Source organism: Amblyraja radiata, chromosome 11 (assembly GCF_010909765.2).
Source record: "Amblyraja radiata isolate CabotCenter1 chromosome 11, sAmbRad1.1.pri, whole genome shotgun sequence".
NCBI classification, from domain to species: Eukaryota; Metazoa; Chordata; class Chondrichthyes; order Rajiformes; family Rajidae; genus Amblyraja; species Amblyraja radiata.
Window position 1 is genome coordinate 47853659 of NC_045966.1, and position 14555 is coordinate 47868213.

Genomic DNA, 14555 nt, shown 5'->3' on the forward strand with positions numbered 1-14555 from the left:
CAACGCAATATTCCACCACTCACCCATAGCCCCCAACTACAGGGGTGCAGCTCATTTTCCCTCATCCCCCAGTACACCCTCCCCCACCTTTTCACCCTCCCTCTTCTTTACCCTCTCCTCCTCCCCTCCCCAATCCCCCCACCACTCTCTCCCCTCCGGGCCTAACGCAACACTCCCGCCCTCCCCATAACAACGTACCATCCATACCCTTTATCCCGAGCCCCCACGCCGCACCCCCCTAGCCCCCCACAATACCCCGCACCTCCCCCACTGCCCTCCTCTCCCTCTATCCCAATCCCTACCTCCCCACACTGCCCGAAAACGATTCCCCTAACCCCACTCTCCCTCCTCACCCTCTTCTTTTCCCTCTCCTCCTACCCTCCCCAATCCCTCCCTCACCTCTCCTTTCCCCTACCCTCAGTCACTCCCTCCCTTCCTCCATAACTCCTCACCTCTCCCTACTCTCCCTCTACCCCTCTTCTCCCCCACTCTCACTCCCCAGGATCTCGACGTTGCCGCTCCTCTCCCTTCTTGCGTTCCCCAGAGGAGCATCAGCCGTCGGCACCCTTGGATCGGCCCGGAAGCACCAGCAGCTATGGCCGCACCGGTGTGTGGGTGGGGGGGGGGGGGGGGGAAGAGCCATTGGGGAGAGGGTTGTATCAAGGGGGAGGGGGCAGGAGCCAGTGAGGCAGACCAGAGGGGAAGGGGCTGGAGCTGCAGGGCAGTGCAATGGCGGTACATTTGGGACTGACAGTGGGCGCTGGATACTCTCCTCCACCGGGATCAGATTCACCGCTTTCTGTTTGGCGACATCGCCACCGCCGCTTCCGGTCCTTCCGCCGGCCACCCACAGCGTCGCTCAGATCCAGTAAAAATGCGATGGCGCAGGAAAGGGCGACCGTCCCGGTGAGTGACAGGAGAAGAGACCAATCCGCGCAGTGCTGACTGGCAGGAGAGGAAATCGATCTGCGCACGTGCGGTTTTTACAATTTTTAAATCTTGCTAACTTTTACAATATACACCCGATCGGAACAAAACTTGTTGCACTCGCAGCACAGGAGAATGGTGAGTGAGCTGGTGAAAAATTGTTGCGCTATCCTGATTATCTTTGATCTCAATAGGAAAAGGACACTTTTTTGTAAAATTGGCTGATGAAGCCTTTATAGAACAAAGCCCTTTAAAATGCTGAAGCAGAAAAATATTTATTTTCCAGGTAGTAACAAGACACTCATACCTGAGACCAGTCATAAAGCTGAATATATGGCTGTGAACAGGAAGTCAAAGAAAGAAGGTAAATGGATGAATCGTATTCTATATCCCTATCTCCATATGTATTGTCAAACAAAATGCTGTCAGGTTTCGTAGAGACAATTTGATTTTAATTATTTGGCCTGAAAGTCCTAAAGATCAGTAAAGTTTAATTTTGTGTGAGTTTCACATCCTTTCGTAAAATATAATTTGCAATGGTGATCCATAATACAACCCTCTGTTTCTGGTGAGTTTAATCATTCTGTACTTCATTTTACAATTAAAATGCGTGTTTTGCAGTAATGAAATATAGAGGGGACACATTACATTACCAATCACTCCAACGGTACTCTCTGGTGCTTAGTGTAACCTCAGATCCTACAGCTAATATAGATACCATTTTCAATGATAGTCTCATTGTCACAGAAATTGTATGATCAAGCACCATACATTGAGAAAGCATAACCTACTAATAACAGATTATGCATGTTTTAATCCCATTGATTTGTTGTACATCTCAATGGACAGTATAATTGACAGTTGCATAGTTAATCCAAAACATTCACCCACTCAAATGATGATCCACTACCATTCAACATACTTCACCAGCATGTAAGTGCTTCTAAAACCACTTGAGAAGGATTAACACTAAAGATTATTTCTGGTATGATTACCCCCTATTAGACAGTATTGCATTTGCCAGAACTGAGCACACTCTTCTGACCCAATTAATGGTTCAATTAGAAATATATATTTTCCAGGAGTTATGAAGACACCATATCCTGAGACAGATGACTTTGCTGAATATTCAAATGTCAATAGGAAGCCAACACAAGGTAAGAACATTTCTGTGGAGGGATGATTAGTCATAGAAAGTCAGATTTCAGCAAGTGAAAAGTTTGCTTCAAGTTAAATGCTTTGGTTTGAAATCTCTGCAAATACATAATGAAAAACGGAGACACTAATCCTCAAATTGCTGCATGTAAAACGGGGCTCGCTGGAGTATCCCTATGAGTTCTGGGATATTCTTCTGCACATATGCACTGTGTGGCATGTGTAAGAATTTGCCTTTTGTGTGAATTTGAGATTGTGTGCAGCATCACAAATTAAGTAAAATCACAGTGCACTGGCTCCTCACTTAGCTCTTGCAGCAGAATCTTGATGTATTAGCTCTCTTGGTCCTATTGAGCTTTCATAATACTCAAGGCTATGTACCACCCTCTAATTTAACATAAGATATCTGTTCAGACTGCACATTATTGTGGCTTTGTGGGAACGTACACACTGTGATTTACCCCCGTGCTAGGATCCAGGAACTTGGTCTGAACCTCTGGCCTTTGCTGACACTCAAGGTGTAGAGGCTCCCTGTGAGTGTTGGTGTTATGCTGGCTGCAATGAGCTGTTCGTCTCCTATGCACTGAGATATGAGGAGCTCAAACCTGCCCTCTGGCATAACAGCAGTGTTGACAACTACCCGGAATCCATGATGTCTCGTCACCACCTGTTGGATGTGGTGGAAGGTTTTGCTTCCCCTCTCTAATGGTAACCGTTGAGCTTGTTAAAGGGGAGAGATCTCTGGGCTGTGGAGAGCTGTGCAACCAAACAAAGAGAGGGAGAGTTAACAGTTTACATCATGTCCAGCAGGAGGCGATGAGAGAGAGAGAGAGAGAGAGAGGAACAGAAAGATCTGAGCAGTTACTGAGCACACGTGGCCATGCCCAGTATTTGCTCAGCCTCACCATACTGAGCAGAGTGCCACCCAGACGCCCACTTCAGGGTAGGGAGAAGCTGCACAGTTGTACAATGTCAGCTCTCACAGATGGCTGTTGCTCATTGCCTCGGTGATTCACTCCACATGGAGCCACGCAATGATGAGGTTGCTTTAACCACTTCAATGCTACAGGCGTACCGGCAGAGACGTGAGCTTGCAACCAGGTTCCTGGCATAGCTTCACACAGTAATGGACTGGGGAAGGACTCACATTGGATGCCCAGTACAGCAGTGCTATCAGTAATTCATCTCTCTGTAAATAATGCATCATGACGCATTTAAGCACCGCTTCATTATGCGCTCATTCCTGGGAGCGTTGTCCACACTAAGCCTAGTACCAGTGCACAAGTTGAAAGCTTACTTTGGAAAACAGCATGGAAACAGCCCCTTCGGCCCACTGAGCCCATGCCGTCCATCGATCACCCATTCACTCTAGTTCTATGTTATCCCATTTTCTAATCCAATCCCTATACACGAGGTGCAATTTTAAAGAGATGATTTAACCTACAAACACACACACCTTTGAGATGTGGGAGAAAACCAGAGCACTTGAAAGAAACCCATGTGGTCACGGGGAGTACGTGAAAACTCCACACAGAGAGTACTAGAGGTCAGGATTGAACCCTGTGTGGCAGCAGCTCCACCAGCTGCGCCTCCATGCCACCCCTGTGTAAGTGTGTTATCTTGTTGGGCGGGGTGTGGTTAAGGTATTTCTCACAGCAAGGATAATTAAATCAGGCTCTGTATCACTCTAAGATAAAAGGGACTTGCCGTTTCTACTAATGCAGTTCACTTGGAAATTCTTAACCATCCTCACCCTGACACCACTTGCCTTTTGTGGCTCCTACATTGGCCTGACTTAAAAATAATATCAATCACCAAAATAAAGTAAGTCTGTAAAAAGTGATTCATGCTTGGCTTTGAGATTGTCGATTACACAGCTCCCCAACATTTACTGTCCAGCCTCAGACAGAAAGAGGAAACATTAGGTTATTCGGGAGGCATCAAATTTTGTGTAAAGACAGGTATTTGAGAGATAGGGGAGGTCGGAGCCAAGAGAATAACAGTGGATGACAAAACAGGAGTCAGACATTTTATAATTTATAGCATTTAATAAATCAGAAACCATGCAGTCTGGGATGTTACACAGCAGAGTTAATCTGGCAACACTTTTGCCTTGGAAACAGAAAGCTGTGGTTTCAAGTTCCAATCAAGAACTTGAATGTGTAACTCAGATCAGTACTTCAAGGGGGCTGCAAAAGTACATTTAGTTTAAATCATCTTGAGAGTTGAAGTTGAAGATATTTTGAGGGAGAGTAGGGAGCTGGCTTGATGAATGGTTCAATGGTTCTTTTATTATCAGCAAGGTTTAGTGAAATTATTTTTTTGCATACAGATCTGTAAGATTATCCCTGGTTAAGTCCAGAAGACATAGAAACAGCCCACTATCCCTGGTTAAGTCCAGAAGACATAGAAACAGCCCACTGTGTCCGTAAGCAAAGTCACCAAATGTTGTTGCCATTATCAAAGTCCAAGCTGCAGCTGGCCATTATGGCCTATTGTAGACATTGCCTCCATCTGGATCGCCAGTGAACTATCATCCTTCTCCTCACCCACCCATTTTCAGCCTTTCCCATAACTCCTAGGGAAATTGTTCCCTAAACTGCTGGCAACAAAACCAATTAATTGCGTGTTTTATTCACATCAATAATACTATTTACTTAACAATATTGATATCACCTCAAAATTAACCCATTACTTACTTTGTCTGGGCCTCTAAGTATAGAAGCAAATTATTTGTTTCCATCTTATCTCTGCAGACACTGAGGAAGACATTCATTATGGATCCATCTCCTTCAAGCTGAAAGCATCAGATGGTAAATAGATTTTGTTTGAACATATGTTTTCATTTTTAATATTTTGCCGAGGGTAAAATAGACACAGCTGGGAACACAAAGGAGTTGCTAACTGAGTGAATGCTTGTCATTTGCACTGTCCCATACTCAGCTCATTGACTTCAGTATTACTGAAAACAGGCTTGTCGCTTAGCAGTGTAAACGTCTAGTGTTTTTAAACCACCCAACCTCCACTAATGCACACAAACTGTGTTCAGATTTGCTCAACTAGTTCCAGTCCTCCCATAACATGTTCTGACAATAAATGTTAAAATCTGCTTATCGGGAAAATCTAGATAAAGAGATTTACTACAACCCAGTGGGGAAAGCATCTTGTTGAACTAACATTTAATAAAAAATGAACTGCAGATTCTGGTTTAAACCAAAGATAGATATAAAATACTGGAGCAACTCAGTGAGTCAGGCAGCATCTCTGCAGAAAATGGAAAGGAGCGATTCGGAACGGGACCCTTCCTCAGACTATCTTGTTGGATTCATTTTTTGATGAGTGGTGTCTATCTTGAAACAACATGAACTGATAATATTGGGTGCACCCGAAATACTGTACATTGCTGAACACTCAACATTCACCCATTAATAGTGCAGGACAAAGTAGCCCACTTGATTGCCACCCCATTGTCCAACACATTAATTACCTCCATCATTGGCACACAATGACTGCAGAGTGTACTGTCCACAAAATGAACTGCAGATGCCTTAGGCTTCACAACAGTATCTCCACAACCTGCACCCTCAACAAACAAGTCGGATTAAAGCAGCATGGTGTCTGGAAACACCACCATTTACAGGTTCCCCTCCTAGTTCCTTATCATCCTGACTTAGAATATTATGCTGGTCCTACATAATTATGGGATCCTGGAAATCAACAATAGCACAAGGAAACCAGCTTCACCAGGGGGATTGTTCTCCAAGAGGCTGCTCAGCATCATCTCATCTCAAGGAAATTTTGGAGGAGCAATAAACGCTGGATGTGCCAGCAATGCCCAGATCATCAACAAAGAATATTCTACAAAAAGGGAGAGTTCGAAGGTTTGAAGCTCTTCACATTGATCAGTGGGATAATGACATTGCAAGATCATGATGCAACCATACAGATCTTGCTCAAATGTGTTTAGAAATACAGTGTGGAAACATCCACTGAGCCCACACCGACCAGCAATCATCCCTACACTAGTTCTACAACCTATTTTCTGATCCTACACACTAGGGGCAATTTACAGAAGCCAATTAACCGACAAACCTGCACGTTTGTGGAATGTGGGTGGAAATGGGACCACACGGAGAAAACCCATGCAGTCACAGGGAGAAAGTGCAAACCACACACAGACAGCACCGAAGGTCAGGATCAATCCCAGGTCTCTGGTGCTGTGAGGCGGTATATCTATTGCTGTTCTACTGCTGCACCACTATTTCTCTGTGTCCAAAATTGCATAAAGCTGTCTTAAATAGACTTTTGTTCAGTTTCACAAATTTCCACATAAACATCAGTGTGAAATACAGCATGTATTCAGTGAACTGGAAGAGGGTGAAATCCAATATCCAGGCAAAAAGGCTGAAGTTGGGCTTTGATCCATGCAATGTGGTTAACCCTGATTGCTTTTGCAAGATGCATTTCCCACAAGAACAATGATCAGTTTAGTTTAGTTTAGTTTAGAGATACAGCGCAGAAACAGGCCCTTCGACCCACCGGGTCCACGCTGATCCGCACACCAACGCTATCTTTCACACACAGGGATATTTTTTACATTTTACCAAGCCAATTAACCTACAAACCTGTACGTCTTTGGAGTGTGGGAGGAAACCATAGATCTTGGAGAAAACCCTAGCAGGCCACGGGGAGAACGTATAAACTCCGTGTAGACAGCACCCGTAATCGGGATCGAATCCGGATCACTTTCCTCTTTGGGCAAATAAATCTTTGGGTTATCTTTTGGTAACCACTTGAATTTTCATAGTTTTGACTCACATGCACTTATATCCTCGATAATAAAATAGGCTGATGTCAGAGTGATGATCAGTGACATGTGACTACTATTGCTTTCATGCTGACTCCACATCTCAGTGGAAGTAATAGTGAGAACCATACAGCATGTGAACAGGCCCTACAGCAATGAAGCCCATACTGACTGTCCAGTACACACAATAATCACACACTAATTCTCCACCAATACCCTTTTATTCTCCACACATTCCCATCACTTTCTTCCCAGATTCAACTGGCATCCATTGGGGGAGTCCAGAACCAAGGGTCACAGTTTAAGAATAAGGGGTAGGCCATTTAGGACTGAGATGAGGAAAAACTTTTTCACCCAGAGAGTTGTGAATCTGTGGAATTATCTGCCACAGAAGGCAGTGGAGGCCAATTCACTGGATGTTCTCATGAGAGAGTTAGATTTAACTCTTTGGGCTAAGGGAATCAAGGGATACGGGGAAAAAGCCGGAATGAGGTACTGATTTTGGATGATCAGCCATGATCAAATTGAATGGCGGTGCTGGCTCTATGTTTCTACATACCTGGGGGAAATATACCGTACCCAATTATCCTACCAACCTGCACATATATGACACGTGGGGAAAAAACGGAGGACCTTAAGGAAACCATGCGGTCATAGAGAGGCCATGCAAATTCATCCTAGCCAGAGCTGGAGGCCAGGGTTAAAACTGCATCACTGGCACAGTGAGGCAGTAACTCTATCTGCTGCACCATTGCGTCACGTTCATTTCCTGCACTTATTTACCAGGAGATTCATCTGAAAACACTCATATCCACAGCTCCTGGCTGAGCCAGAAACGTTTTGTGCTGGCTCCCAAGTATCACAAAGGAGTTTAGTTCACAAATGGCCATCCCTGCAGCTTACTTTGTAAATGCAGTGCCTAGAACACACACTGCAACTGGGTTTTCTGGGCATTAATATCTTGCTGATCTGATCCTTTGGTAGAAAGAGGTAAGGATCTTTGTGTAGGAAGGAACTGCAGATGTTGGTTTACACTGAAGATAGACACAAAATGCTGGAGTAACTCAGCGGGATAGGCTGAGTCTCGATCTGAAACATCACCCATTCCTTCTCCCCAGAGATGCTACTTGTCCCGCATCAATTGTGTTTATTTAAGAATATTTGTGTTTTTGTGTTCAGGACAATGTGTTTAGGACATTTGTATTCCATTTCTCAGTTCTTTTGTCAATGCATCTGCTGGTGCCATCCTTTAATTGTAATGTTTGCAATTATCACAGGGCGCAGGCATGGTACACAACCCCCTAATCAACCTTCAAATAATGTAAGTACATTGATTACCCTTGGAGATCTCTCATGTCTAACAATTTTGTTTTCTGCAACAAATTGCCAGAGGGTGGTGAATCTGTGGAATTCATTGCCCCAGACAGAGGCTGAGTTATTGGGTATTTTTAAAGCGGAGAATGATAGGTTCTTGATTAGTAAGGACATCAAAGTTTATGGATAGAAGACAGGAGAATGGGGTTGAGAGGACAAAACAGATCAGTCATTATCGAATGGCGGAGCAGACTTGATGGGCCGAATGACCTAATTTTGCTGCTGTATCTTATGATTTCATGATCATAGGAAATTGATAAAGATGTTTTCTGATGTTAAGTGAAGCAATAGCAAATCATTCCCATATCATTGTAACTTTTTTCTCTTTCAGAACCCGGTTTCTTCAGATGAAGACGGTTCATCTGTCATCTATGCACAGATGGCGCAAACAAAAATTTGAATAATCTCCAGAGATTAGAAAAGAAAATGGACTAGATATGTGGAAGGAAGGAGTTTTCAGAATTGAAATCTTAACTTTAGAACTGTTGCGTAGCTTTCATCCTTTGTACATGCCCTGAATTAACAAAATCACAGCATCAGGCTTTTTAAGTAATAATGGGTTTGAAGAAGGAATAGATTTAAAAAAATATATAGTTTGAACATTTGATCGGTGGGCGGCGCGACTCTCGTCAGCAGCGGCCTCTGCAGTCCGTCTGTGTTTTTATTAATTTTTGTCTTGTTTTTATGTAGTTTTTATTATTTTTTTTGTTGGGGTATGTGTGTGTGGGGGTGGGGGTGGGGGGGGGGGTAACTTTAAAATCTTTCCCTGCACGGGAGACCCGACCTTTTCTTTGTCGGGTCTCCGTTGTCGTTGGGGCTGCAACGTGGAGCAGCCTCCAGCAGGAACGACCTGGGGTTCCAGCTGCGGAGCTGCCGACTACTCACCGTCCGAGTCCGGAGCGGGTGGAGCTGTGGTGGAGCGCTGCTGCGACCCGACCCCCGGAGATTCGGAGGCTGCAACTGCGGGTTTGGCGGACGGCGGCACCGGGAGCCCGCGGGTCCCTGCTGGGAGACCGCTTTTCGGGGCTTCCGCAACGGCGACTTCTCCCGCCCTAGTTGCGGGGATGAAGAGCACCTGGAGCGGGGCCTTACACCATCGCCCCGCGCGGCTTGGAATGGCCGCGGGACTTTGCGAGCGCGCGCCGGGGGCTCTAACAACTAGACCCGGTGTGCGACCTTGCATCACCCGGCGTGCTTTAATGGCCGCGGGACAATCGCCATCGCCAGCCGGGGGCTTTGACTCTGACTCTGACATCGGGGGGGAGAGTGCAGTGGAGAGATAGGTTTTTTTGCCTTCCATCACAGCGATGTGATGGATGTTTGTGTAAACTGTGTTGTGTCTCGGGTCTTTTTTGTTTTGTAATGTATGGCTGCAGAAACGACATTTCGTTTGGACCTCAAGGGGTCCAAATGACAAATAAATTGAATTGTATTGTATAATTGTATTGTATGCTATGTAAAATAGACGCAGATACATTGTGAAAAATAATTTGAACTTTTCAGATAGGTTTCCTGCCAATTTAACTACCATTTCAGAATTTAAATAACTAACAATGATAATTTAAATAAAGCATTGAAATCCAGGTGAAGTATGGAAGTAGGAATCATTTTTTAAATATAATTTCAATAATTCTTCTTAGCTTCTGCAGATGCCATGAAAAGTGGATGCAGATACATGGTACAAAATAAATTGGTCATTTTAGATAATTTTGCTGATGCAATGTAAAATGGAAGCAGGTAAAATGTGCAAAGTAAATTGAATGTTAGATCATTTTGCTGACAATTCTAAATTGCAATAACTAACAGTGACAATTTAAAAGGTACACAAAATTGCTGGGGAAACTCAGCGGGTGCAGCAGCATCTATGGAGCGAAGGAAATAAGCGACGTTTCGGGCCGAAACCCTTCTTCAGACTGATGGGGGGTGGGAGAAAGAAGGAAAAGGGGAGGAGGGGGAGGAGCCCGAGGGCGGGCGGATGGGAGGGTGGGAGGAGACAGCTAGAGGGTTAAGGAAGGGGAGGAGACAGCAAGGGCTAGCACCACCCTCAGTGACAATTTAAATATGGTATTGAAATCCAGGTGAAGTGAGGGAGTGATGGGCTCTGTCAGGAGTGATGTGTTTAGCATTAGATATCAAGCAAGACCTATTCTCTCAAGCAGATATAAAACATATGGCAATATTTCAAGAGATGGCAGGGGAATTGTCCATGGTGTCCTGGCCAATATTTCTCCATAAATCAGTATAATTTATTGATTTAGTTATTGATATATCGCAATGGAAATTGATTGCAGCGTTTCCCAAATTACAATAGGGAATTCTCCTATAAGTGATTCATTGAATGCAATGAGCATTGGGAAATTTCAAAAGGGATTATATTGCTACAAATCCATAATTCCTTATTATGCTGTAGAAGGAACTATTTGGCCCATCAAGTCTACGCTGATACACAGAGCAATCCCGTCCCACCACTAATTTACCCTATTCTTCTGACAATGCTATCAATCCCCCCCTCCCCCCACCACCACCACTCAGCTTCACCCAGATTCCATCACCCACCTACACATTGTGGCAATCACAATGGCCAGTTAATATACCAACCTACACATCCTTGAGATGTAAAAAAACTGGAGCACCTGAAAGAAGTTCACACAGTTCCAGAGGGAATGTGCGAACTCCACATGGACTGGAGATCAGGATTGAACCCAGGTCACGAGAGCTGTGTGGCAGCCCCACTATTCACTATTCTGCTCGAACACTCTTTTTGGTAATGCATTGTTTAATTTATTTTGTTTTTATGACCCCAAAATGTGTAACTTGATGTTACACCAAATGCGTCCGTTTCCATTGTTTACCAATGGGCCTTCCATCTTATCTTGCTATCCTTCAGTATCTCCCCCTGAAACACTCATTTCAACAGAGTCTTTCAATCAATCAAACTATACAAATTTTGCATAACTTCTCTACTTTTCACTTCTATTTCCTACAAAGAAACTATGGCCTTTGATTTGTTTAACTTATAGCTTATTTATCCCAAATCATTAGTTTTTGTGATTGTGTTTTTCTACTCTAAACAGCCCTTTGGTCCTTGGCCCATTTATGTTCTTCTCTTGCAGATGCTTTGTACTGCCTTATTTATCTTCCCTAAACCATATAGAGTCAAAGAGTCGTACAGCTTGGAAACAGGCTCTTTGATCCAACTTGTCCATACCGACCACCATGTCGCAGCTAAACTAGTACCACCTGCCTGCATTTTCTCATATCACTCTAAACCTGTCCTATCCATGTACCTGTCTAAATATTTCTGAAATGTTGCGATAGTACCTGCCTCAACTACTTCCTCTGGCAACTCATTCCATACACCTACCACCCTTTGTGTGAAAAAGTTACCCCTCAGGTTCCTATTAAATCTTTCCCCGCTCACTTTACACCTATATCCCCTGGTTCTCGATTCCCCTACTCTGGGCAAGAGACTCTGTGCATCTTGCCGATCTATTCCTATCATGATTTTGTACACCACGATAAGATCACTCCTCATTCTCCTGCGCCCCAAGGAATAGAGTCCTAGCCTGCTCAACCTCTCCCTGTAGCTCAGGCCCTCAAGCCCTGGCAACGTCCTCACAAATCTTCTCTACATCTTTTACAGCTTGACAACATCTTTCCTATAACATGGTGCCCAAATCTGAACACAATACCCCAAATGAGGCCTCACTCTAAATGCCTTATAAAACTACAACATGACCTCCCAACCTCTATACTCAATGCTCTGACTGATGAACGTCAATGTGCCAAAAGCCTTTTTGACCACCCTATCTACCTGTGATATCACTTTCAATGAACTATGTACCTGTACTCCTAGATTCCTTCGCTCTACAACACTCCCCAGAGCCCTACTGTTCACTGTGTATGTTGTGCCCACGATAGTCCTCCAAAATGCACCACCTCACATTTCTCTGTATTAAATTCCATCAACCATTCTTCAGCCTACCTGCCCAACGTTCAAGATCATGCTGCAATTTTTGACAACCATCTCCACTACCTACAACACTACCCACTTTTGTGTCATCTTCAACCTACAATACGTCAAAATCTATTTGCCACTTGTATAGAATGTAAAGAGATGTTTTTCTTTCTCTTCTGTAGCTCTGTGGAAACTATTAAGTGAGCATCTGAGCTCAATCCAGTTAACCACAAGCGAACTTTTATTGTGGCGGTTCCAGTCACCAAACAGTGCCTGCACGATTTGTGTCCTGGATTATGAAAGAAAACAGTGCACAGTTCAATTCCTCCACACTCACTGAGTCTTGTGTCACAGTTTCTTATGCAATTTTTTGTTGAAAAATAGCAGATTGCATGAAGCTGTACTGACAAGCAGATATATCTTCATAAAATAGCATTTAACTGATAGAGCTGAACCCTAATTGAATGTAAAATGCTCAGTATTTGCACCTGAAGGACTCTGTCAGGTGCACTCTATTGGTTTTGCAATGTTTCAGAAATCATTTCTAAATGTCCTTCCTTTCAAAATGGTCTAGTTAGCTCCCTCTTCTAGGTGTGGAAGATCTTGCTCCAGTTGTGAGACCATGGCAGAACCCATTCAACAGTCCAATGATATGTTCAGCCTCATCAGCATCCAATATTCCAGAACAAAGATACCCTGTGCAGCAATGGAAGGCATTAGAGATACTTGAACTTTAAATTGAACACATCGCACCGGGTTTTGTTGGTCAGGAGTAAGTTCTATAAATGGGCTGAATAATGTCTGAAAGTTTTCTGGGTTTGAATAGCCTACGTCAGTCCAGGAGTTGGTAGCTGGTGTGTTCTGTGCTGATGAGTGGTTATAATCTGAATATTCTGGATAAGAGAAGTTTCATCGAAGTAGGAGAAATGTAGCAGAATGAATTGTCCGATCAGTTGTATTCTTCCGACATAAATTACAATGGTGCCATCTTACCAGCAGGGGAGCGTGAGGAGCAAAATAGAGATAGTTGCACACTGATGGTGACCACAGTTACTCTGTGTTCTTTAAAATGAAGATTAATATGTGGAACTCCTAGCGTTCTGTTTGCTTAATAGTAAACTTCTGATGAACCCTGAAAACTTAGTTCACAAGGACAGATCAAGGGGTGACATAACATAGAAACATAGAAAATAGGTGCAGGAGTAGGCCATTCGGCCCTTCGAGCCTGCACCGCCATTCAATATGATCATGGCTGATCATCCAACTCAGTATTCTGTACCTAAGGGATCAAGACCAAGGATACCTAAATGGCAAAGGTCCCTAAAGGATCAAGACCAAAAATATCCTGTACCTAAAGGATCAAGACCAAAAATAACCAAGGATCCCAATGGCAAAGGTCTCCCTCTATGTTGTGAAGGAGACACAATGGCAGCACAGCTGGTGGAGCTGCTGCCTCACAGTGCCAGAGATCCAGGTTCGATCCCCACCTCGGGTGCTGTCTGTGTGGAGTTTGCACGTTCTTCCTGTTACCACATGGCTTTCCTCTGGGTTCTCCGGGTTTCTCCCACATCTCAAGGAGTCGATGAGAAAGTGAGATAACATAGAACTAATGTGAACTGGTGATCAATGGTCGGCAAGGATTCAGCAGGCCGAAGGGGCCGTTTCCATGCTGTACCTTTAAACTAAAAATGGTTGCGTACCAATGAGTAGCTTTGCCTCAATGTTTTTTGAGGGGGAGCGAGCAAGTGAAGCTGAGAGAGGGTGATAAACCTGATGAGGTCAGGATTGCTGGGGATCTTTATTTATTTATTTATTTATTTTTAATTTATTTTTTTATTAGAAGTAGACATATTATAAAATAGTTACATTTTATAGTAAAAAAACTTTTCATATACATCAGTCATACATTATTAAAAATTTCCATTATCAATTACTTCTGCTTCTAGTGTTTTTATTTTTTATAGAAAGAGGGAAAAAGAGAGGGTAGAAAGTTACAAATAAAAAAGAAAGCAAAATGTTGGTGTTAATGACGGGACCTCATCAACATATGGTAGCTGCATCTCCCTTCCGTCAGCTAACAGAATGGACCATCTAGGATTGTCCCAATGAATCATGAGACAGAGGGGGAGGATGTCTGCAAATGTGAGGGGGAATGGCGTGGATGATTGGGAGGAGAGACAACGGCATGAATAATCATCAGACATTGTGGGAAGCTAGAAAATGAATAGCTGGCATTCTGGGAGAGATATTTGAACATTTTAGCCTCGGTGAAGGTACTGGAAACTTTGTATGGTGCCTGGAGTTGGACTTTTATTTCAAAAGCCTGAAGTACTG

The 14555-nt window shown here is 43.7% G+C and overlaps 1 protein-coding gene across 1 annotated transcript in view; it reads left to right on the forward strand.

The window, feature by feature from the left end:
* LOC116978408 overlaps positions 1-8809 on the forward strand; it is a 35481-nt gene extending 26672 nt beyond the window's left edge. The window contains exons 11-15 of the mRNA XM_033029528.1: positions 1214-1291; positions 2010-2084; positions 4839-4895; positions 8167-8210; positions 8595-8809. Coding sequence (XP_032885419.1) covers positions 1214-1291; positions 2010-2084; positions 4839-4895; positions 8167-8210; positions 8595-8663 — 323 coding nt within the window. The 3' untranslated portion in view covers positions 8664-8809. The remainder of the gene's footprint in view (positions 1-1213; positions 1292-2009; positions 2085-4838; positions 4896-8166; positions 8211-8594) is intronic.
* The last annotated feature ends 5746 nt before the right edge of the window (positions 8810-14555 follow it).